At 40.8% G+C, this 25,672-nt stretch overlaps 1 protein-coding gene across 6 annotated transcripts in view; it reads right to left on the reverse strand.

The window, feature by feature from the left end:
• Positions 1-25,672, reverse strand: part of MPP7 (MAGUK p55 scaffold protein 7) — a 166,724-nt gene that overhangs the window by 28,790 nt on the left and 112,262 nt on the right. For 5 of the 6 annotated variants that reach the window (XM_060192359.1, XM_060192358.1, XM_060192362.1 and 2 more), the window contains 4 exons: positions 24,995-25,069; positions 23,773-23,969; positions 23,208-23,272; positions 12,707-12,745 (listed from right to left, as the gene is read on the reverse strand). In XM_060192359.1, the coding sequence (XP_060048342.1) occupies positions 12,707-12,745; positions 23,208-23,272; positions 23,773-23,969; positions 24,995-25,069 (376 nt within the window). The remainder of the gene's footprint in view (positions 1-12,706; positions 12,746-23,207; positions 23,273-23,772; positions 23,970-24,994; positions 25,070-25,672) is intronic. The other variant, XM_060192363.1, reaches the window with a different exon arrangement.

Genomic DNA, 25,672 nt, shown 5'->3' on the forward strand with positions numbered 1-25,672 from the left:
ACACAGCAGGGCAAGGGCCTGGTCTCCAGAGCACTTACCTGACTAGCTGCTGAGTCAAGTTCCCACCTGACAGGCCTTTGGCTAGTACCTGGCTATCTGGGAAATGCCTGTGCATGTTAGCTAGAGGTTAGCACTTCATTCCATCTCAACTAGCAGAATGTACCATGAAGGTGGGAGTGGGCCACCCCTCCCTCTCTCCCTATATGGTGCAATCTAGCAAAGGACAAGCAAAATGACCTAAGGGGCTTACTATGTTTTGAACTAGGCTCATGTTAGGCAAGAGACGAAGTATTAAAACTGAAGTCACTTATCAGTGTTACTTATCTCAAGAAGTGAAGCATTTTAAAGAAGCATGTATTTAGAATGCATTATCATTCCATTTGTTTTGAATATCCTCACAATAGTTATTTCTGCTGCTGTTGTTAAACTCAGTGCACCCCTACCCTTCTGTTTTCCTAACTTACAGTTCCTAGTCGTTCCCCCATCCACAGACGTGTGTATTATAATTATATACATACACACAGACATACAGGATTAGTGTGTATAACACGTCATATGTACACTGGAATATGGAGCACGTGCTCATATAAGTAGACAGACTAAGAAAGATTCCCAGCCTAGAGTAAGCAATACAGAGAAGCTGGCAAAAGCTTTCTAGTACAGACAGTGGTGATTATTTCTCAGACCATCATCACAACAAGGCGCGAGAGATGCCTGTCCTCCCACTCAGCCACCTCGAGTAACAGCAAGGTAATGGCACGCATTCAAGGCAGAGTCTGCCCGGACTGACTGAGCATCTTGGTTAAGTCTAGATTTCAGGACACGTAAGCTTTATGTCAGTAAGAAAGTCCCTCACCTTCAAATCTAATCTGGTTCATATATATATATATATATATATATATATATATATATATATATATATAGCCATGTACCTGATGTGTGTTTGCTGGAGGGGCCAGAGAGTTCTTTCAGATGAGTGTGAGTAAGTAGTCTAGGACCCACGCAACTCCAGTTCACTCTGTGCAAAAGGCTTAGCCAAAGCTTAGTTTCCAAGAGAAGGGAAAAGAACAAAGAGACTTGGAGCACAAGCACGGTTTTACACAGAAATCTATTTTCCCTTATATTTCACATTTTTATAATTTATAATTGGCTCAACCCTTTTTATGGACAGGCTTTTTCCAGAGCGCTTACCCACAGCTGCTAGAGATTTACATTTTTAAGAGAGCGTTCAGTTTTCTTCAGCACGCTGACTTTCCTACAGTTAAGAGACTTGACAGCTCAGCCCGCTGGCCCCACAAAGACTCTGCTCACCTAACGTTTCCCAGCAGACACACCTTATGAAGACTTAGCAGCCTAGTGGTATAGCTTCGCTTAAAGTAAATTTATCTTTTTATACAAGAGCTGACATTCTAAGTTGCTTGTTATTTTAACACGATTGCAGTAAACATTTCTGTACTTTCATTCCCTGGTCATTGGGACAAGGTTTTCCAGAATCTAGACCTTGTCCCAAATGTTTTTCAAACTTGTTAATAACAATATTCACTCCCATCAGCAGCAGATACACACACACATACAGACACACACACAGTCATTACCTTTCTCACATAAAATCATCTGCATTTTTTAGTTCTTCTGTAGATTATGAAAACTATAATCAAAATGTGTTAACCAAACACACATCATAGTCATAGTCACCTGTAGAATTCTTTAAGGTTAAAACTTTTCCCTTTTTAGTCTTGTGTGAAAAAACTGTAAGTTTATATACTTGAATTTTTATTTATTTTATATATTTTAATGTTCTTATTTATTTATTAGATAAAGAAACTGCGAAGGGAGGGGAAGATAGAGAGGGAAAAAGATAGGCACCTGAAGCCCTGCTTCACCACTTGTGAAGCTTTCTCCCTACAGGTGGGGACCAGGGGCTTGAACCTGGGTCCTTGTGTACTGTAGTGTGCGTGTTTAACCAAGTGTGCCACTGCCTGGCCCCCTATATCTGAACTGTTATATCTGTGATTTTACAAATTCACTTATTTCACAAAATCTAGAGGGGGAGAGGGGGAAGAGAAAGAGAGAGAGACGGGGGGGGGGAGAGGGATAGGGAGAGGACCAGAGAATCACTCTAGCATTTGAAGTGCAGGGGATGAAACTCAGGTCTCATCTAGTGCCCTATTGCCTTTGCCACCTCCTGGACCTCTGTGATTTCTTATTCAATTTCTGTGACTTCCCTATCCTTATGTTGGATAGGTTTTCAACTATGTTTTTGTGCATTTTAAAAACAAATGGGTGGCTTAACGTTACATGTAATTTTTCAGTCCCACCTGGAATTACTAAACTGTTAACATCAGGTCAAGTATGGGAGGTGGAACTATAATATTTTTCTAAGTCATTAGCCAACAGCCCCAGAAATGCTTGCCAGGCAATTGTCTCCCTACTTTATATTGACAATGCAAGTCCTATGGAAGAGTCTGATTATTTATTATTATGCCCGACAAAAACAGGTGGTTCAGGGTCTGAGTTTAGATCATTTTCTTACTATTAAGAAAATATAGCCAAACAATAAAAAACAGTAGTTCATATTTGTTGAGAACTTACATGACTAGCCACTTAAAGTGAGCTGTGTCACCAACCTGACTTCCTTGGGCAGACGACCCAACCAATGTGTCCTGGAACCTCACCTCTCCAGAGCCCTGTCCCACTAAGGAAAGATAGAAACAGACTAGGGGTATGGATCCATCTGCCAAAGCTCATATCCAGCACAGAAGCAATTACAGAAGCCAGACCTTCCACATTCTGCTCTCCATAGTGATCTTTAGTCAATACTCCCAGAGGGATAAAGAATAGAAAAGTTTCAATGGAGGGTGTTGGTATCTTCTAATTCTGCTTTTAAAAACCCCTTCTGTTTCATTTGGTTTAAATCCCCCCTGCTTAACACTGTATTCTATTTACATAACCACTGCCGTCTATTTACATAAATCACTTTTACATTTACATAAAGCACCACCTTCCCTCCAGGGCATTGGTGGTTTAGTGGTAGAACTCTCACCTGCTCCACCCCCTCTCCTTGTCACACCCTGATCCTCACCTTGTCACACCCTGATTTTCACCAGTCACTTTTCTCTCCACCCTCTCTATGTCACATCCTGTTCACACCCTACTTGGGAAGTATATATAAAGACAACATTGTTTGTTTTAGTTAGTTGTTAGTTTAGTCTAGCTTGGTATAGACTGCGCTGCATCCTGCATGAATAAAGAGATACTGCGTACAGCTCAGCCATGAGTCCCTGGTCGTCTGTCTCCCGTCAGTGAAGCTCAGCCCGACATGTGGTACCTGAACAGAGACTGAAATAAGCCCTGAAACATGGACCGGCATCAACGTAGGACCTAACCCACCCATCGCCCAGATAAGTAAACTTGGCTACCCATCCACCATGGGTTGCCTTTCTACTTATGAAGAGGTTTGCCAAAGCCTCTACTGTTTCATTATGAGACAGTTTCTCTGTCTCTGGAACATTTTACTCTGGGCCACACTTTGGTTCCCTGACCGGGAACTTTGGTTTCTTATGACCGGGATCATAGAGCTTGGGAGATGCACAGAGATTTCTCCTTGGACTTTCTGGATTCCCTCTCCCATGTTTCCCGAGGAAAAGGACTACATTTTGCTCCAGGCCACAATTTGGTTCTTTATGACTGTCGTAGACCTTGGGATATGCATGGAGATTTCCACTGGGACTTTCTGGACTTCTTCTCGCATGTTTCCCATGGAGAAGGACTACTCTAATTTGAGGAGCATTCTCCAGTACCCTGGCAATCCCCAAGAATGGAGACACTTGGTTAGTTCTCTCCTGATTGGATTCTTTCTTCGAATGGAAGACGCTTTTAAAAGTAGATGCCTGAAGCAATCCAGCAGGAACAGTCAGAAGCACCCTAAATGGAATTTCGAGGAGCTTTTTGGACTAGGACGCCCTCCAGGGACTCTTGATGCTACATGGTGAGATCTGTTTCATAAGAGAGTGATTTGAATGACTGAATTTTTGTTTGACATTGACTTAAAAAAAAAATGCTGGACGCAGCCATGAATTCTAGAGACATCCAGAAATAATCCAAAAAGTTGTTTTTTCCCTCCTTTGATTTCTTTTTTACGTCTTGGCATAAATCTGAAATGTTTAATCCTGAAACGGTATGAGTTATGGGCGGGGCAGATAGTGCAATGATTATGTTAATTATTCTCATGCCTAAGGCTTCTACCGTGGTTCTTCTGTTTACCTTTCCATATTTTATTGAGTTTAAACTGTTTAAACAACCTTAAAATCATACTAGAAAGGACTTCCAATTATAATGGAGTTATCAAGAAGACACTTTTTCACAAAAAATAAAATCCAGTTTTGATATGTATGTCCCAAATGCTGAGTAAACAATAAAAAGTATGCATCCCTGTCCTCAAAATGATCTCAATCTCCTAGGGGAAGAAGGAATTACTCTCAAATCCATAGAATTTAAGGAGTTGCACAGCATCAGCTCATGACTAGAAACTAAGAGTTTTACGCAGAATATTCTCTGATCTATGTGATTTGACACTGACATTCCTTTAAAGCAAAAAATGAAGAAAGATTTAGGCAGTTGTGATTTTGTTAGTTTCAAAGTGATTGCACTAAACTGTATTAAATAATGCCATTCATCAAAATCTTAAATTCAAGGCATATGTAAATTAACCACCTGTTATTCAAATATATATTATTTATATATATATATATATATATATATATATATATAGCCTATAATGTCAAATGTGAGTGATATTTTTAACAGCCAGAGGCAGAATCATCCAAAGTATACAAATGTATGGGAGTGATTAAATTATGAAACTGTGCTAAAAAATGGGGTCAAAGCTATTAAATTACATTTATAAAACTATACAGTACCTAGAAATATGTTCTGATACATTAGTAAATGGAAAGAGCTGGGCAGCATGTTAGTCACATACATACATTAGGAATTTTACTTTTGTACTAATAAAATTTGATATGGGTAGAGAAATCTAAAGAAAATGTACAGAAGCAGACAATGGTTATTAGGAGGAGGCACTCTGGAAGATTTTGTTGTGAAATTTCCACGTTACAAACTTTTACAATAAACAGTTTAAAAAAAAATAGTAATACTAACAACATATGAACAACCAAGCCTGTGAAATTCAGTACTGGCAGATGGATTTATGTGATTCTATTATATGAAAGAAAATACATTTGTGACTGTCTCAGAGGGCAGGTTGAAATAATTACGGCAGGAGGCTTAGTTTCTATATCCACATTTGGTAGAAATGGCCGGTAAATTCAAATGCAGAAAAAAGGAGTAAATGTGAAAACAGCAATGGAAAATTTTCTTTAAAATACAAGAATATAGTATGAGAATTTCACATCAAGAGTAAAGGCAGCCTAGTAGGAGACCAAGTCTTGCCTAAGAAGTGAAGATGATAAAAGACCGCCGGGGCTTAGAAAACTGAGCTCAAGCAAATGACATTCACGTGACTTTTTTTTTTTTAAAGTCACAGACTGTTATTATATAATCTTTGGCACCTATAAGATACTTCAGTGTAAATAAATAAATACAACTTTAAAGACCTGCCTATATATTTTCACCTTTAAATAATGCACGGCTGTTTTATTAACAAACATGCCTTAAGACAAAAATTCTCAAAGAGAATCAAGGTAAGCCATGGCCAGTAGTAAAAGCCTCAGAAGTCACTCAGTGAACCGCAGTAAGTGGCAGCTACCCTTCTGCTCACTGGGAGAATAAATACTGTTATGTTACCTGGGATGGTTTTAAAATGGAACAGTTTCAATCTTTCTGTAGTATCAGGTAGTATGCACACTCACATATTTTACTAGGTTTGTAATGTGCTCAAATGTCTAGATGTTAAGTGAATAAGGAGAGTTTCCGTGAATTCTGTTGGATCATAACAGTAATATTAGTTAATTAATATTAGTTAATCACGGGCACCTCAAAATGAAAACATTAGAGGATTCATTCTAAAATCTGTGCTTTAAGAAAAGCATTTATTTGATGCAAGGGTGGTTACCTCATTTGTTAAAATTTTCAATGGTATTTATTTATTGGCTAGAGACAGAAATTGGGAGGGAAGAGGATGATAGAGATGCCTCCAGTACCACTCCACTACTTGTAAAGATTTCCTCCTGCAGGTGAGGACTGAGGAGTTGAACTCACTCCCTTGCTCATGGCAATGTGCACTCAACTGGGTGCACCACCACCCGGCCCCTAAAAACTGTTGATAGTTTTTAAAATGGAAATAAAAACAAACATCTCCTTATTTTTACCCTTAAATATCCTGTAGTGAGGATTTTTTTTTTCTTTTGCAAGAACTGATGAGAACACTGCATGCACGGAAATTATTTTTGCATCTTGAAATGCTGAATTAATAGACCAGGCAAGTATTGAATGAGTTCAGTAGGTATTTTTATTACTAGGAGGAAGACAGAATTGTTAATAAATGAATTTTAAAGATTTTGAAAGAACCCATATGCGGGTTTCCTAAGAACTAAGCAGCTGGAAATTATTCTGCACTGTGAGGCACCTGACGAAGAGGCACTGAGCTTTCTCGTTGAGATTTCCATTTTTAATATAATGGTGTTGTTGTTATGATTATATAAACCATAACACACATGTGAAAGCTATGTAGTACCATGATCCGGAGACAAACTCGTGTCAGCCCTAAGATTATCCCAGTGACAATGGATGATAATTAAAAACACCTTAAATCAGACAACAAATGCAAACCTTACTTTTAATTGAGAAACAAATACTGAACAAAACCAAAAAAAAAAAAAAATTTACCAAGATCTGGAGAGACCAGCTTCTGCAGTCACCCCCAGAAAACAGTGTCCCAGAACAGAACCCCGAAGAAAGAGGGAGTGTTAGGACGGATCATAATAATAATAATTACCCGCATGTGCGTGAAGATATAAAGGGGAAGTTGCGGAACAATTGGATAGCAAATTCATCTCTACAACGCTCCAGTTTGAAAACTGTCCTCAGGAAGACGTTAAAATGCTACAGTACCTTTCAATCACCTCAAACTAAAATCTAAAAATTGGAAACAGCCTTATGAAATTATGAAAGCTAATATATCAGTTTGCAATTTCCGGAAAAAAAAAAAAAGCTTTCCTGATACCAACAATTTGTCTTGAAAGCAAAGGACAGCACTGCCGTATCCAAAGAGAAACCATATGATGATTTAATTCTCAGAGAAATGAGTTCTCTCTTACACTTTCAGAGTCATAAGAAATGCAGTATACACACATAAAATTGAATATAAAACCACAGTTCTGAAAGGGGGGAACTGGACTTAAAATTTTAATATATCTTTTAAAAAGCTGAAGAAGTGCAATCTAAAATTTTCCAAGCAGCAATAGTTTCTTTCTGTCAGAGGAAAGATTTCCAAATAATATTCCAGACATTGTTGAGCTGATGCCGTTCTTGTTCAAGAAAGCTGTGCCATTTCTCAAAAAAAAAAAAAAAAAAAGCTTCTAAATGTTCTCTCTACATAAGTTTTATTTTTTTGGAAAAAAATGAAGGCAGTATATTTAAGCCGGCATTCGCCTACATGACTTCAGCAAGTGACTGGATATGGAAGCAGATGGGGTTTCCACTGATTTGTGAAAGAGGAAACGGGACTTGCTGAGGACGGACGCACAAACACAACAGAAAGGAGGAGGGTCAGGGGAGCAGAAGACACAAGAGAAGTAGAAATAAATGGGTGAAAACGTGCCAAAGAAACAAAAGCAAAAGGACAGTTGGTTGTTTTTTTTTTTTAACTGAACTTTATGGTGAACACTTCAGTTATATAGAAAGAATACTTTTAACTTACAGAAGTCCCCAAACTGATCTTGATTAAATTGAATGCAAGAAGCACTCCAGCAAGGGCACACACGGAGGGGAAAAAAAAAAAAGTTTTTTCAGGAAACCATTTGCAAGAAATTATGTTTGAAGACAGATGCATTCAGGTAAGTCACACTTTGTGAACTGATTATAACACGGCTTCTATAATGAATTCACCAGATGAAAGCTATTCTGTAATACTAACCACTTAATTTTTTTTCATATGGACTGTTCTGTATGATGGTAGGAAAAAAGGAGACTCTACTTTTTAAATTTTATTTCATTGTCACCACTCTTTTTATTGTTGCTGGAGCTCAGTGCCAGCACTACAAATCCACTGCTCCCACTGGCCATTTTCTTCCAATTTTCTTTCTACGAACCCAGGGTCCTTGGGCACTGGGATGTGTGCCCTCAACCGGGCAAGCCACTGCCCAGCCCCCCCCCCCCCCCCAGAGACAGACTGTTTAAAACTGACTGCTCTGCAATTGGGAAGTCAACACACAACACACACACATAAATGGTTTGACAATCTAGTAAAAGTCGTATTTATAGCAATGCTATCAATTTACCTTATTTTTATTACAGAATTTTCATCTACAACACACACTTCCATTGCCAGAAGGAAGAGCTTTGCCCTGCCTTCGAGTAACAGACTTCTTTTATTGACAACACACTGACCTTTAAGAACTAGTATGTTACACATGGTAAGAATCACACTACACATGAACTTTCAGATTAGGGGAAAGCTTATTAAGTATGATCTAAAGATATAATTTCTATACAAATAGACATTCAGTTCTTGGAGGGTGATAATGTTACTTCTTTTAAAAAGAGTCAACTTTCATCATTTTGAAGCAGACTAGTTTTTTTTTTTTCCACAGCAACGTATGTGTGTGTGTGCTCGCGCACGCATGCACACTGTGTGCTTAGCTTCCTCATTTGCAAGTTATTATGCGCCTTCAATCAACAGTGGTCTTGGGTCTACAAGTGGACCCTGGATGTCCCATTTTGAGTGTGAGGGTGTTCTTTCTGCAATGCAGGGGGATTGTTTTGTTTCTCCCTCTTGTTAGTGGGCCCTGGAGAGACAAGGTGCACAGATGAATGGGGAACAGTGTAAGGTTCCCAAACAAGCCAGGGGCTCCAAAATGCTCTTATTAATTTAATTTTTCCCTCCAGGTTTATCACTGGGGCTCAGTGCCTGTACTACAAATCCACTGCTCCTAGAAACTATTTTTCCCCTTTTGTTGCCCATGTTTATTGTTGTTATTATTGTTCTTATTGCTATCATTGTTGGTTAGGACACAGAGAAATAGAGGAAGGGAAGACAGAGGGGGTGAGAGAAAGACAGACACCTGCAGACCTGCTTCGCTGCTTGTGAAGCAACCCCCTGCAGTTGGGGAGCTGGGGGCTAAAACCGGCATCTTTAGGCTGGTCCTTACACTTTGCGCCATGTGCGCTTAAATTACTGCGCTACCACCCAGCACCCCCCCCCCCCCAATGTTTTTAAACATTCCTTGGGACAGACGTCATGAGAAGGCTGAATTGCTAGGAAGCTCTTGACTACATCTGAGAGCTATGCTAGAACTGGGTAGAAGTGCTAGGATCCTGGGATGGATCCACACCCGCCTGACGTAGGCGGATGCTTTCTGTTTTTAATCGGGGGGAGGGGGGGTTAGTGGCTTACAGTACAGTTGTCAACACAGGGGTACAACATCTCATCTTTCCAGAGCACCCTCACTTCCCCAGGCCCCAACTTGGGTCCTTGTCCACCATCATGTACCAGGAGCCCAATGCCCTCTATGTCCTCTCCCTCCCCCTCTGTCTACAGAGGCCTTTGCTTTGGTGCAGTGCACCTCACCCAGGTCAAGCTGCACTGTGGTCTGAGACAACCATCACCCGGCACACACAACTCAAAACTGAATCAAAACAGCTGACGGAACTCTCGTCAGACAACGCCTTTATACCACAATCTCCCTCTGGGCGTACAGCCCCTTACCATCTAGCTGATGGAGTATAACCCCTTCCAATCACAAAAAGTAGGAAGCTGTCTATGTTCAAGAAGTGGAAGCTTACAGTTAACCATCCGTCTCTCTCCCACAGGCAAGGTCCCCACAAGCCGGGAGCAGAGCTTGGCCTACTTTACTGGACACTGAAAACCAAGTTCAGATAGCCGGGTAAGTCCTTCTTCTCTGACCTGCAAGACTCTCCCCCATGTCCCAGCCAAACCAAACTGTAAAGATTCATCGAGCTGACACAGACCAGATCCGCCTGGAGGGCTGGAGATTCCTGAGCGTGAATGCTTGCTGGTTTAGGTCACTCAATTGCCATGGATGGAAGCAGAGGTGCTGACGGAAATACAGAGGATCTGGCGCCCTGCACTGTTCCATAATGAAAAGAAGGACTAATGCAGATTTAACCTTTTATCATTCACTTAACTTACAAATAAGCAGTTTCCTGGTCTAAAGACGGAACACTCTTCGTCCTTTTAAATGCAGTGCTGTGCAATGAACTGATAGCCTTGCAGATGTGTGAAATGCCATAGGGCTGCTGAGTTTTGTAGAATCAACACTTTATTCAATACTGTCTGAGAGATGGCGAGATTCCACCCCGGTTCCATGGCTGCCAGTTCTTAGCAACATCGCCCCGCCAGATATTCGTCGGGATGCAGCATCATCTAAGTTCATTTCCCACGTCTACGCTCGACCGGACCTGCCAATATATGCAGATATCTTCGCCCACCCTGTCCAACGCTTGACGTCTCATCATCCAATATGGTCTCCTACGCCTACACTGAACTTCTCTGTTCCAGACTCTTGGAAACAGAGTTGGCAGTCAGCTGAGGTCAAGAACAAACACCTCATCACAGACCCCTGCAAGCGTCAACCCGGCTTTGACCTAGCACGTTATGATTGGGCCCTCCTCAATCGCTATCGAACAGGCCATGGCCGGTGCGCCGCTATGTTCCATCGCTGGGGAGCCAGAGACGACCCGAACTGCCCCTGCGGCTCCAGACAGACTATGACCCACATAGTCAACGACTGCCACCTCTCCAGATTCAAAGGAGGTCTCGAAACTTTACATCAGGCTCAACCTGACGCTGTTGACTGGCTATGGAAGAAGGGCAAACGCTAGAAGAAGACCACAGTACTCCCCCCACACACACCATCCACACCCAGAGTTCCCTGGGTTCTGGCCATAGTGCCTGCCTCTGGTGCTAGGGGCCTCACATAGCACAAGACACGTGATCTACTGAATGGTCTCCCAACCCTGATACTGTCTGTTTCTACATGGGGCTTCCTCTTTCTTCTGTCAAGCTGAAAACAAGAAGGCCAACGATTATAAAAGAGAACATCCTGGTAATAACATATCTGCATAGCTGTGGAGAAATAGCTTGTCATTTCATTCTCACTTAAGTCCTTAGAAGTAAAGCTTATAAAAAGCTCAAAACTTCCAGGCCATATTTTCCTTTCTGGAAGTGGATAAAATTAAGAAGACAAAACTCAAGTGGCCCTCAACATCACACGGCGGGCTGGCTGTTGACAGGTAGTGACAGAAACAACAGTCAGCCCAGACCTGTGACCTTGGGAGAACCACTGCAGTTTCCAGTGGTGGGAATGGGGATAAGGAACTCTGGAGGTGGACACAGAGTGGAATTATACCTGTCATCTTATAACTTTGTAAATCAATATTAAATCACAAGTAAATAAATAAATAAAGTGCATGCATAGGTCCCAAGGTCAATCCTCAACACATATGCCAGAGGGACGCACTGATTCTCTTGGCCTTTTCTTTCATTAATGACTAAATAATTTTTTTAATAGCTCACTTAGATAGTGGGCTACTTTGCCATGTGTGGGACCCAGGTTTGAGACCACTCCCCACTGCACTGAATGAAGCTTCAGAGCTGTTGCCTGCCTTTCTCTCTCTCTCTCTCTCTCTCCTTCTGTTTCTGTGTTATAAAAAAAAGAAAATAGTTAAAATACCAGCAATATCACAGTATTTAAATATATATATATATGGAACACCAAGTACACTATCTGGCTAATAAGACATCTGAAATATCTAAGGTTATCATTGCATATTCACGTTAATTTGAGAATAAGGAAGTTGAAGTAATTATCTCTGACCTTGCCATTTCTACACTCTCATCTCTCACAACTGAGAGCAGAAGCATTTTTGTCACTGTCTCTAACCAAGATAAAGGTGGGTACACTCAAAAGTGAAATGTAGATGAAGATAATCCTGATGCCAGTAACAATTTCTGGAACTACTGATTGTGATGCATAGCATCCTCTGGCGTCCCTAAGTGGGTCTTTTTTCCTTTCAATACAGAGTAGCAAATTAACCATGAAGCTTACTTTATATCTGAGACGGTTCAGTTAGTTGTTATTGATGGTGGTGGTGGTGGTATGAGGGATAGGTGGGGGGAGGGGATGTTACATGAAAAGTAAATCATTAGAACACGTAACCAGAAAGTAATTTAAGAAGAAACAGGTTATTTAGAAGTTGTGGATCATTTACAGCCAACCAGACAATTTAGAAGTCCAGACACCTCCTGGGATAAAATTCTGTATCAAAAAACATATAGAGTGGGGGCTGCAGACATAAGGCATCTGGCCTGCTTCCTGACTAGTGGCCAAAGTACCCTGTGAAATCCTTTGTGTCCAACCCTTTGAGCCTGCTGAGTATGGAGGCTCATGCTGTTGCTCTGAATAAGGGGACAGGCTAATGCAAACACGCTCATTTAGGAGAAGACATAATGGTGGTGCTGCAGGAGGCAGCAGGAAGATATCCTTTTCCATGACCAATCGCTCACCTATGGAGGCTCCACTGCTGTGCCCAGCTGAGTCAGCATCTTCTGGATGGAGTGCAAAAGCAAGCAGAACAAAAGCCAAGAAATAAAGCAGAACGGTTAGAAGCCCAGCCACAGATGCAAAACACTAAAAAATAAATCAATCACTTCAAGCCACTATGTAAAGCACAGCACAGGGCAGTCCTCACAGTGCCGTTCTTAAACATAAAACAACTTGCTTTATATTTCAGTTCCAAGTGGCATTTTGAAACATGCAATTATTTTCTTCACTCTTCTCCCCCGGGAGATTCCTTGATGCAGTTCCAAGAAAATTAAAAATAAAAATAAAAATGAAAAAGAAGGCTTGCCTGAACTGTGTACTTTCACAGCTAGGGAAATTATGGCACCTGACCCCCAAAGAGAATTTATTTTGTAAATCAGGCTCTTCGATAATATGTAAAATATAGCACCTGTTTGGCTCACTGGGTTAGACAGAAAGGTTAAGATTAAGATATGTCCTTTCTTTTGATAGGAAGAAATTCTGTGTTGAGAAAGAATAAAGGCCTAATATTTATTTGATTTTTTTTAAGTAAAATGAACAGATGAAAGCATTTAAAAGTAAACAATGTGTTGTTGATTACCTCTAAGAACTGACTGAATAAGGACCATGCATAGCTTACATTTTTAATTTTAGTAGAACACTAGTTATTTTATATAACACTTTATATAAGCATACTTCTATAATCAACAGCACAGCTGGTGCTGAAGCCAAGTAACTGAGAAGATTCTCCCCACATACTTATGTTTTAAAAAGTCTGATATTTTTAATTGACACTGTTTTCTTCATTTGAGACTAACAGATAAAAATATGATGTAATTTTTAAATTTGTTTCCTATATCTTCACTGCCTGAAGCAAAAAAAAAAAAGTCTTCTTTCTAAAACAAAGTCTGATCATCATTTTTGGGACTGCAATGTCAAGACTGAGCATGGATAATCTTTCACAAGCTTCTGGCTAGTTCAGTTTAAGCCCACACATATGTGCACTAAGTAAGATCACCAGGTTATTCAGGGAAACTTTTGTACATGTACCTTTAATTTCCTCTGAGAAGCATAAAGAAAATAAGAAAGGAAATGATTAAACATGTATAAATACAATTAAAGTAGGAAGATGTTTCACCAAGATTACAAAACAAAACAAAAAATAAAATTCACCTACCACACTCAACTGTTTCCTCATCTTAGAAAAGCCAAGGGGGGAGAAAAAAAACAAGTATTTTTGTTGAATATTTCCAAATTATTTTTTAACAACAATTCTAAGATACTAATATGACAGCAATCTAAGGATTAAGTTTGCTGAGGAGAATCCTCTTCAGTGAAAGGTGGAAAAAGTTCTGGCAGGTAAACAAGCAAAATCTAACTCTGAGTCACAGAGTTCAACCCATTTCACTCAGGATCAGCGAGCAGTAAATCAGGATGCCTTCTCTCCCCAAATTATTAGAAGGACAGTTAAAGATGATGCTTAGGACAAAGTGAGTACCACTGCATCTTCACTTTCCAAATGTTCACCACGGGCACTCAGGCTAGGCTGTTACTATTCAAACCCCATTAGCAAGGCATTATTATTCAAGCTCGCTGTGTGTGTCACCCACATTCCACCTTCATAGTAGCTCTGGGATGCCACAGACAGCTAAAAAATCACTGGAAAATACTCTTCAGTGATAAGGCTTAGCCAAACCAAGCATGTAGACATGCGATCATCTGAGTAGAGCATAAGACCGATCATACGCTAGCTAGCTGCAACCCTCCACAGAGCAGACTGTTAAAAAGAGAATCTATTTCCCAGTAGGAGTAACAGAATAGATTTGAGTTCTGCCTCTTTTGATATCAAGACCTAGTGCCATGGAACTAAGATGATTAAAATCCAAGTGCCCAAGAATGAAAACCCCCAAACCAATCTATAATCTAAATGACTAACTGTAGTTTATACTACAAAAATCAGGTTTACATTTCCTATTCTTTTATTTTACTGGACAAAGACAAGTCCAGAGGGGAGAGGGGAGAGGGGCAGGGAGAGGGAGACACTTGGCAGCCCTGCTTTACCACTTATGAAGCTTGAACCTGGGTCCCTGAACATGATAATGTGTGCCACCACCCAGTCCCCTACATTTTATAAAAGACTGTGGACATGCAGCATAGACTCTTGGAAGACAACTTTCTCCACAGAAGTCTTAAGTAGGAAGAAAACAGGGTTGTCAGTTTATGACACATTGCATACAATAGCAAGTGTCATGCTTATAGACAATGACCGAAAGAAACAATGGGACAGCTTTCCTTAGTCTTAAAATTAGGCAGTTAACAACAAAAGAGGTGAAACTCAAAAAAGGGTGATTGCAGGGGTTGGGCGGCGGTGCAGTGGGTTAAGCGCATGTGGCACAAAGCGCAAGGACCCGCGTAAGGATCCCCGTTCGAGCCCCCGGCTCCCCACCTGCAGGGGAGTCGCTTCACAGGCGGTGAAGCAGGTCTGCAGGTGTCTATCTTTCTCTCCCCCTCTCTGTCTTCCCCTCCTTTCTCCATTTCTCTCTGTCCTATCCAACAATGAACAACATCAACAATGGCAATAATAATAAGCACAACGAGGCTACAACAACAAGGGCAACAAAAGGGGAAAAAAATGGCCTCCAGGAGCGGTGGATTCATGGTGCAGGCACCGAGCCCAGCAATAACCCTGGAGGAAAAATAATAGTAATAATAATAATAAATAAAAGAAAAAAGAAAAGGGTGATTGCAGAAGAAAGTGGGGATGAGTACATGGTTCTTACTGTTCTATGCAAATAAAACGCTGAAAGCTGACTCCCAACAACTCAGGTCACTGCTGTTGTCTCTACTTTAGAGACAGCAAATGAGAGGTGCAGAGAAATCAAAGGGCGAGTCCAGGATTTGAACCCACGCAGTTTGAATCCAGAGTATGATGTCTGTGCTATCATATATAAAATCGTGGCTTAAAAGAACAAACATGTAGTAGTTGTCCTTTGTCTTATACAAATCTAAAATTTCTGCCCTAGAACCCATGTGTACTGTGGCTGTTTTCAAATGATTCTGAGGGGGTTTGTTTCTTACTACTAGCTTTAGCACTTACGGGTCGATTCAATGTCTGAGAAATCTGACTTCTTCCCCTTTCTGTCACTGTGAGGAACAAGCAGAGAAACTGTGTTTACTGACAGGTCACTTGAGCAAAGTGAGATGCCCACACTGTCCTACGCTCCTTCACCCACAAATGCCAGTCTCCTCTAAAATAATGCATCAATCACTTCTCAGACCCCCTTAAGCAACTCTTTCTTCCCTGCATTAAAATGGGTGCCCAGGACAAAATACAAGAGACAGTATGGTTCAGGATCCTTCGCACTTAAAAGCACACAGCCTGAGCAATTAGAAAGGCCCTCACCCCAACCATCTTGTGATGCAGATAATTAGATGTGCAGCTTACTGCACTGGTACCTCTTTCCACGAAAACTAAACCCTGAAAACATTTCCCAAAGAGTATCAGTATTTTTAAAAATGCTTCAGTATTTTTTAAAACGCTACGTTGCTATTTGTACAAAACTTTACCGATATTTAAAAAATGTCTAACAAAGTTTTGTACATACATACAAACTTAATATAGCATAAGCAATCTAATGGTTAATTTCTGAATTAACTTTGTATGTCAACGTAACGGACAAACACTATTTAAGATCCCAGGAGGAAGATGTTTTCTCAACTTGAGAAGCTGTATTTTAAACTTCAGAAGGTGGCAGGCTGTGGTAAATGTGGTAAAGCATATGTCAGAGGGTATTCCAGCATCCGGGTTCAAGTCCCCAGTTCTCCCTGTGGAAGGGAAGCTGCATGAACAGTCTTTTATTTTTTTAATTTTTTTATTTATAAAAAGGAAACATTGACTAAACCATAGGATAAGAGGAGTACAACTCTACACAATTTCCACCACCAGAACGCTGATGAAAAGTCTTATATGTGTCTTTCCTTCTCTCTGTCTCTCCCCCATCCCATCTCCCTCTCTCAATATCTATAAACAAGGCTACCAGGAACAAAGGAGTCAAGTAAGCACTGAGCCCCTGTGATAACAACCCTGGTTGCAAAAACAAAACAAAAGGTTAAAGGATACTACTCAGACATTAAAGATGGTGAATTCCCCCACCTTCAGGGGGGTCGCTTCACAAGCAGTGAAGTAGGTCTGCAGGTGTCTTTCTCTCCCCCCTTCTCTGTCTTCCCCTCCTTTCTTGGTTTCTCTCTGTCCTATGTACCAACAACAACAGCAATAACAACAATAACAATAATGACAACAACAAGGGCAACAAAAATGAGAAAAAATGGCCTCTAGGAACAGTGGATTCATAGTGCAGGCACTGAGCCCCAGTGATATCCCTGGAGGCAAAAAAAAAAAATGTGACTTCACCTTCTTTACCCCATCTTGGGTGGAGCTTGAAGGAATCATGTTAAGTGAGATAAGTCAGAAACAGAAGGATGAATATGGGATGGTCTCACTCCTAGACAGAAGTTGTAAAACAAGATTAGAAGGGAAAACACTAAGCAGAACTTGGACTGGAGTTGGTGTGTTGCACCAAAGTCAAAGACTCTGGGGTGAGGGTGAGGGGAGGGTTCATGTCCTGGAACATGATGGCAGAGGAGGACGTAGTGGGGGTTGTACTGTTATGTGGAAATGTAACACATGGACAAACTATTGTATTTTACTGTTGACTGTAAACCGTTAATCCCCCAATTAAAAAATAAAGAAAAAAGTTAAAGGAATATATGTGTGTATGTCAAACATTTAGCCTTCAAATACTATTACCAAGCTTAGTGATTTCTTTCTTTTACAATCAGTTTTTAAACTTAAACTTTTGATGATTTTCAGTCCACAAAATATTTGTCTTTGAATGAACTTGCCTACACCTTGTCTGAAAGAAAACCCTTTAGCTACAAGTAAAATTTCCTTTTTCATTCACCTGGTAACAGTTAGACCTGGTTAAAACAAATACTAAAATATAACATTTTGTATTTTTCACTATCAGATCTTCATGATGTCAATAAACTGTTTTTTGGTAGTTTGTTGTATATGGATTCTTTAACTTTATGCAGGGAAAAATACTATTAATTTAGTAATTTATGAAAATTCAGGCATTTCTACATTGGCAAGTAAAAAAGAAACCAAGTATAAATAAATACATTTTAATGTGCTGCTATAAAATATATAGGCAAGTGCTTTCTCTGAACACTATATGTACTTAAATATAAATTACATCCTATTGACGTTAACGTTTAATCAGTGTTCATGCTATTGGGAAGACACTTCTTAATTTATATACTTAGGTTCAATAAAGAAGACAACAAACATTTAAAGTAATCACATATATTCATATTTCTTTCAAAGGTTGGGTGACATCATATTGCTTTGCATGTGCAACTGAACTGTAAAAATAAGCTTTTGGCAGGAAGTCAGAAGGGGCTTTAAATTATATACGGCACAAGAATACAAGCTGCCAAGTGCCTGTCATGAAAACTACTCTTTCATGCTACTTGAGATATTAGATACGTTCTTACTCATTTCTAACACACTTAACCTGTGTCTTTCATGTCATCATCTAAACACTGGTTGAATGAAAGAAAACCCATCCGGCTTTCAGGTCTTCTGTCGGTGTTATTAGTACAAATCCTGTATGCAAAAAACCTGTCACTAAATGACAGAGAGAACACAAATATTCTCAGATAAGTGTGTTTGTTTCATAAGCAACTTCCAAAACCAAACAAAAACCAAGGGGAGGAGGAGGAGGAAGAAGAAAAGAGTCCCTTAAAAGCTTAGGAAATAAAGCTTCTAAGATCCAGGAATGTTACAGTTTTTAGTAGTGTCCAACTACAAGAAGCGAAGTACTTAATATTAAATGTCTGTTTTCTGGCAATGCATTAGATGTGCCAAGGAGGAAGTAACCAGACATCAAAGATGAATTCCACTGCACTTTACAAGTTCTGTGCAAGGATGCTAGTTTGGAATCCTAAAGAGGCTGGTACTATCATGGCCCCTGGTTTTATTTACTGGGTCTGAGAGCTCAAGCACAAATATAAATGTGAAGATACAGAATACTGGGGATCTCCATTCCTTTCTGATTGCTATGTTGACATTAACTGGGGCTCTGTAATTCCAGAGTAATCTCCCATGATTTTTTCTTCTATGCAAACGTTAGTTATGGTGATATGCCAACAAAGAGTCAAATCTCAGGAACGCAATCACTTAATGAAAACTGTTATTTGATGAATTTGATACTCGTTATTATTAAAGTTCATTATCCTGATTTTAAGGGCTACCAAAACCCTGCTGTTTGTTGTATGGGCACTTATAAAATTTAGTGCAGAAAAGGTTTATGGACAGGCGTGATTTTCATAAATCTGTGAACACCAATATGCCAAAAATATTCCTTTCAGAAATTTTATGTAAATCACATTTTTAGAAAATGGATTTTGGGCGAGTGAAATGAATCACTTGGATAGAGCTTTGCCACACACACTACCCAGGTTTGAACCCAGTCCCTACTACACTGAAGGAAGCTTCAATGTTGTGGACACCGTCTGTCTCTCCCTTTCTGTCTCTATCTTAAAAAAAAAAAAAAAAAAAAAAGCCGGCCTGCATGTTAGCTGTCAGGCTCAGGCAAAAATAAGGAAAGTCAATGGGCCCCTTGGGACCTAAACTAGCTTTTTCCAAAATGTTGACCCCAAATCTCATCTGCTATATTCGTGCCTTTAGGTTCCGGGTTATTAAGGAATTTGTTCTTCTTTATATCTTAATGCTTTTTCAGGTACCAAATTGCAGATGCTACCGTGATGCCAATCTGACTCCCCCCGGGACAGACAACCTCACCAATGTATCCTGGCACCCCATCTCTCCGGAGCCCTGCCCCACTGGGAAAAGAAAAAAACAGGCTGGGAGTATGGATGGACCTGCCAATGCTCGTGTTCATCAGAGAAGCAATTACAGAAGCCAGACCTTCCACCTTCTGCACCCCATAATGACCCTGGGTCCATACTGCCAGAGGGGTAAAGAATAGGAAAGCTTCCAGTGAAGGAGATGGGATACGGAACTCTAGTTGGTGGGAAATGTATGGAATTTTACCCCTCTTATCCTGTGGTTTTGTCGATATTTTCTATTTTGTATTTTACAAATAAATTTTAAAAAATAAAATATTTGTTTAAAAAAGGTGACTCTTATGAGTTCATCCCATAAATTATTCTTGAGAGTCATAAAAGGTCTGATATTCATTTCTGTTTTTCTGCATGGTATTATCCTATAATAGAGCCAAAGGCATGATAACATGAATATCCTTTTCCATAACTCTAAGTACCAAGTGTTGAAGTCCAGGAAGAGATGAGTCAGATGGCCTTTACAAGGTGTGGTTGTACAGAGAAACACTATCAAATATACAGGTTACAAAACAAAGTGCTTCTAAGTGCCTTTAAAAATGTTCTGAACCAGAACAATGATTTCTGAACAGCTTTGGAGTTCAGGAATTTAAGAGACAACATTCAGAGAAACTTCAACCCCTTGATAATAAAGACACTAGGAGCTTTCTACTTAATTCCCATGGAAATATATTGTCTTTCTGAACAAGGTATTCTCAACTAAAACTGGAGGCTTACAGAGAATAATTGACTGGCTTTATTTTTATTGAAAAAGATACCTAAATATGAGAACAATGCATCCCACAGTCAATCAAAATCTAGTGAAAGTAAGGAAGGAAAAAAGAAGAGAGGAAGCCAGTAAACACTTCAAACAAAGTATTCAAAATGCAGAAAAAAAGAAAAATGTGCATGTACTAATAATATCCAAATGAAGACACTTCCTTAAATGTTTCTCATATTCTAATACTGAATTACCAGAAGATAAAAGAAATTACATGAATTAGCAAAGAGCCTTCGTCACAGTTAATGCTTCAACACACACACACACACACACTCTATTCACACGTTTATACCGAGACCAGTTATCAGTCAAGCCCTATTTGGGGAGTCCTGAGACATGATGGGCCTAGACCTCGAATAAATCCCTCTCTCCATTGTTACCAGCCACCTTTCTCAGGAACCACAAAATAGGACCCTTTGTGGGCCCCCATAGGACCTTGCCCTCAACTTGGATCAACAACAGTAGAGAACGTTCCATCCTCTGAAAGGAGGCTGGACAATATACTCTATGTTACACCTGAGGAAGATGGGGCCTGATATTGGGGCAGCTTGGAACATTCCTACTCATGACCACAGAATGTGAGCTCAGATCTATAGGGATGCAGATGTCACATAGGCTCCTAAGCTAAATATGGGCCCCAGATCAGATCAAATTGATGGGGTTTACAGTCAACAATATTTATACCCCTTTCCTATATTTGGGAGCTACCCTCTTCCCTGATCCAGCTTTCTGGTCCTTTTTCCAGCCATGACATCATCTCCCCAGACAATAATTAGGATCACCTGCATATCAGATTTCAGGTTTGGGGGGAGGGGAGAAAAAAAACTAGTATAGCCACAGGCCCTTTGGAATATAACTAAATTATGCCTACTAGCTATCAACAAAGCGGAGAACCCCCCCACACACACTCTTCATCTGCACTACTCCAGCCTTTAGGTTCATGATTAGTCAGCAATTTGTTTGGCTTTCTATGTTAACTCTCTTTTCAGCCACCAGGTTCCAGATGTTACAATGATGCCAACCAGACTTCCCTGGGCAGACAACCCCACCAATGTGTCCTGGAGCTCCGATTCCCCAGAACCCCACCCCACTAGGGAAAGAGAGAGGCAGGCTGGGAGTATGAATCAACTTGTCAAAGCCCATGTTCAGTGGGGAAGCAATTACAGAAGCCAGATCTCCCACCTTCTGCATCCCACAATGACCTTGGGTCCATACTCCCACAGGGTTAAAGAATAGGAAAGCTATCAGGGGAGAGGGACGGGATACGGAGTTCTGGTGGTGGGAACTGTGTGGAGTTTTACCCCTCTTAACCTATGGTTTTGTCAATGTTTCCTTTTTATAAATAAAATAAATTTTTTAAAAAGTGGTGAAGCAGGTCCACCGGTGTCTATCTCTCTCTCTATCTCCCCTCCTCTCTCAATTTCTCTCTCTAAAACAAAAAACCACCAATCCATCTTGCATTATTCTTAGAAAAAGCATCTCTCTATAGAAATTTGAAATAAGCCAAACTCCATAATTATATAAAATGTCTCGTTCCTACGTCACCTAAGGCCCAAGCAAATTCAAGTAGAGATTCAGATTCCAGTAAAATAATAATTTACTTCACTTCCAATTTGCACATTTTATCCCACATGAACCCCACGTGTGGGCAATGTGCTGTTCCTGGACTCACAAATGCCTCAAAGAGCAAGGGGTGAGGGAGGGGGTTGGCGCTCCTTCCAGCCATGTGAGTTGCCAGTGAGACTTCCATGCTCACAAAACCAGTGTGATATTCTGGTGGCATTTTAAGCTTTCCGATGTCGCAATACCTGTGGCATTCTGTGACGATTTTTTTTTTGTTTTTAATGTTCTTCTTCCCAGACGTAGTGGAGGAAGAGCAAGCAGGCTTTGGAGTCAGTGCTCTCCTTAAAGCATTTGCCTGCTGGTGAGATTTATTCTCCGCTGCAGTTGGGCCCTCTTATTACGTAATTCCTGGGCTATATGCTTTGCAAAATGACAGCAATAACAGGAGATGTGAAGAAGGGGAGGGGGGAGTAGCAATAGTAAAAACAGATGTTGCTGCAGAATTCCAGGACCGTTTCTTTGCTCATGTCGTCTTTGAATGTACGACTTCCACACTGAAAACCAAGGGCTTCCCCCCCCACACACACACACACCCTCGTGTTGAGATATTCAGAACCATGAAACATTCAGAGGCAATGAAAGGAAAGGAAAGTTGAGAGAAGATCAGAAGAAAACAAGAAAGACACCCATCACCACACTGTGTTTTTCCAGAGTTGTGTATCATCCTTTTTATTCTGCTTTTTAATGTCCTGTGGTGAGAGGCGAGTTAATATGCGGTATAATCACAGTGTCCAGATAAGAAAAGCCATCAAGAAGAACAAGAATGACTATTCTCCGGCACAACTGCTTTTGTCCTCAAGAAAGTGGTAGGTTATTCCTCACTAATCTTTACCAAGAAATATCTTCCCCAATTCCTCGGGCTTTAGAGTACTTATAGTTATAAGTGTAAAATAAGTACCTAGATTTAGAAATCATCAAGACAATGACAGCTGTTTTCTTCAAGAGTGAGTCAGAGACTTATTAGTACAAACACCATTAGACACCCATTCCTTCAACAAATAAATGCGCACTGATACTCTGATAATCAACTCCTTACTGTGGGGTTCCTGTGAAATGATGGCCTGAAAGCTACCTTAAAAGTCACAGACTGGCCTTATAACCGACTACAGACACCTGTTCTAATAGTCAAAAACAAACAGCAAGCTCAGGTTACTTGACATTCCTGTTAACCAACTTACATGATTTCCTGTTGGAAACTTTCAGGGGCTGAATTAATAATTCTGGTCGTCTCAGAGCCAACCTCCTGCAGGGGGAAGAGAGAAAGGCAGGAGAGAAGGTCAAGATACCTGTCAATACTCAGCACAGGCCCAAGATTAGTAGGACACCAAAAGGTTCAACAGTTCTAAGAGAAAGTAATTGAAGGTGAGGTGGAAGATAAAAACACAGTGCAGTCAGCTCCGATTGAGGAGTCCTTGACTTTCAAATTTTGGTTTTTTTATAAATCATCCCCATTTCCAAGTCACTTTTTTTTTTCATGCCCATTTCCACATCAACATAGCTCCAGATATCAATATGCTGTTTTCCACTTGCTTTTTATAACAAAAGCCAAATATGACCTGGGACTGGCTTTATTATTCTTGGTCACCATTCATACTGAGTTAGACAAAACAGAAACCTAACCCAAGGGATCCAGGAGGCTAAGGCGAGGCTGTAGTGCTTCCTTTATCACCACTGGGCTGGCAGGATATTTGGCAGAGAACCAAGCGTCAGGTGCAGGTGGCCATCTGCCGGCCGGGGGCTCACCTTTCCTGGAAGTGCTTGGAGGGGATCAGGCCGGCCCGGGGGTTGGAATCACCTTCGTGCTTTGCTTGCCACCAGGTTGCATCATCCTGGCTCATAATCTGAAGGATATCTCCCTTCCTGAAAGCAAGCCCGGCTTCCTTACATGGAATGGCTTTGTCCTCGTTGGGGTCATAGTTAAAGAGGGCTTTGATAAATATCTGAAAGAAGAGTTTGATGCAAAATGAATGTGGGGAAAAAAACTTTTTTTTGGCCTCCAGGGTTATCGCTAGGGCTCAGTGGCTGCACTACAAATCCACTTTTTCCATTTTATCGGATAAGACAGAGAGAAATTGAGAGAAGAGGGGAAGACTGAGAGAAAGATAGACACTTGCAGCCTTGTTTCACCACTTGTGAAGCGAGCCCCTGCAGGTGGGAGCCAGGGGCTCAAACCGGGATCTTTGCACAGGTCCTTGTGCTTTGTACTATGTGCACGTAAGCCGGTGTGCCACCGACCACCCCACCCCCCATGTGAAATCTCAATGTGAGACGGCCTACATGCTCCCTGCTCTGATCTAAGAGCCACCAACTGTGGATTTGTAGATCTTCCTGCAGCATAAGTGGGGGCTCAGAAGGGGGACGGGAGGGTCACGGGGCTGAAACAGGATGACAGGTCCATGGAGACCGGCACATACTAACACCTGTCCTGGAGACATGTGAAAATGTACCTGTAACTTGCTACTCCCGCAATGAAGGGACACTGAAGACGAAAGACAAAGAAAGAACTCCTTGCTCTGGAGGAGAAAACTGCAGCGGGCAGAATGCTGGGCATGCAGGCCAGAGGCCCAGGTTCCAGACCTGGTTCCAAACATGATGGAATAGTGCTCTGGACTTTACCTGATGAAACATCTAAGTAGATATTTCTGAACAGGAATATTAAAGCTTATTGTGACCAAGAGGATATGCGTTACAGGGAGAACGTTAGCTGCCCCACCAAAAAAACAAATTATAGTTCTGTTTTCTTTTTTTTTAATTGCACCAGGCCTACTTTTTCATTCTGTTTATTTTAGAGACAGAGACAAACAGAGACAGAGACAGCAATACAGTACTGAAGCCGCCCCTGGTGTCAATGGCACTCCCAAGCGGTGTTGGGGTCAGCGCCCAGCGAACACGGCAAGCAGGGGTCTTACCAGGTGACCTATCTTCTGCCCCACCCCCAAACAAATGGTTTTTAAGGGATGATTACCTTGCCTTCTTTAGATGGAGTCTCTTCCTTGATGCTGGGGATAATCTTGAATGTAATCGCTCCCTGAGACTGTGCCTGGGAAGATGAATGACAATGTTTCTAGAAAGTAGCCAAAACAGGCAGCAAAGTAAAAGCATCTGAAAATCACAAGCTCGGGAGTTTTGACTCTGAGATACACCAAATTGGGGAAAGCTATTTTTGTGGACATTCCAGTCACGTGAGAAATCAATAAAGTTGGGGGGAAAAAATCAGAGGTCGGGTAGTTGTGCATTTGATTAAGAGCACTTGTTACCATGTGCAAGGACGCAGGTTCAAGGCCCCCACCCTCCACCTGCAGGGGAAGGGGTGCTTTGCGAGCAGTGAAGTAGGTCTGTAGGTATCTTTCTCTATACCTCCCCCTCCTCTCTCAATTTTTCCTGCCCTATCAAATAAAGTTAAAAAAATTAAAAAGAGGAAAAGGGCTTTTGGGAGCAGTAGATTCATAGCGCCGGCACTGAGAATCAGTTACCACTGACGGCAGTTTAAACTCTGGTGGCAATTAAAAAAAAAAAATCAGTATACTAGAAGTTAAAAAATATATATAGGCAGTAAATTCACATTTAGTTCCTGAGAACTTCTAAAATACCAGTGAGTATTGGCATCCAAGATGACTGAAAAAATAAAAAGCAGTGTCTTAAA

The sequence above is a fragment of the Erinaceus europaeus genome, chromosome 6 (genome assembly GCF_950295315.1).
Source record: "Erinaceus europaeus chromosome 6, mEriEur2.1, whole genome shotgun sequence".
Taxonomy (NCBI): domain Eukaryota; kingdom Metazoa; phylum Chordata; class Mammalia; order Eulipotyphla; family Erinaceidae; genus Erinaceus; species Erinaceus europaeus.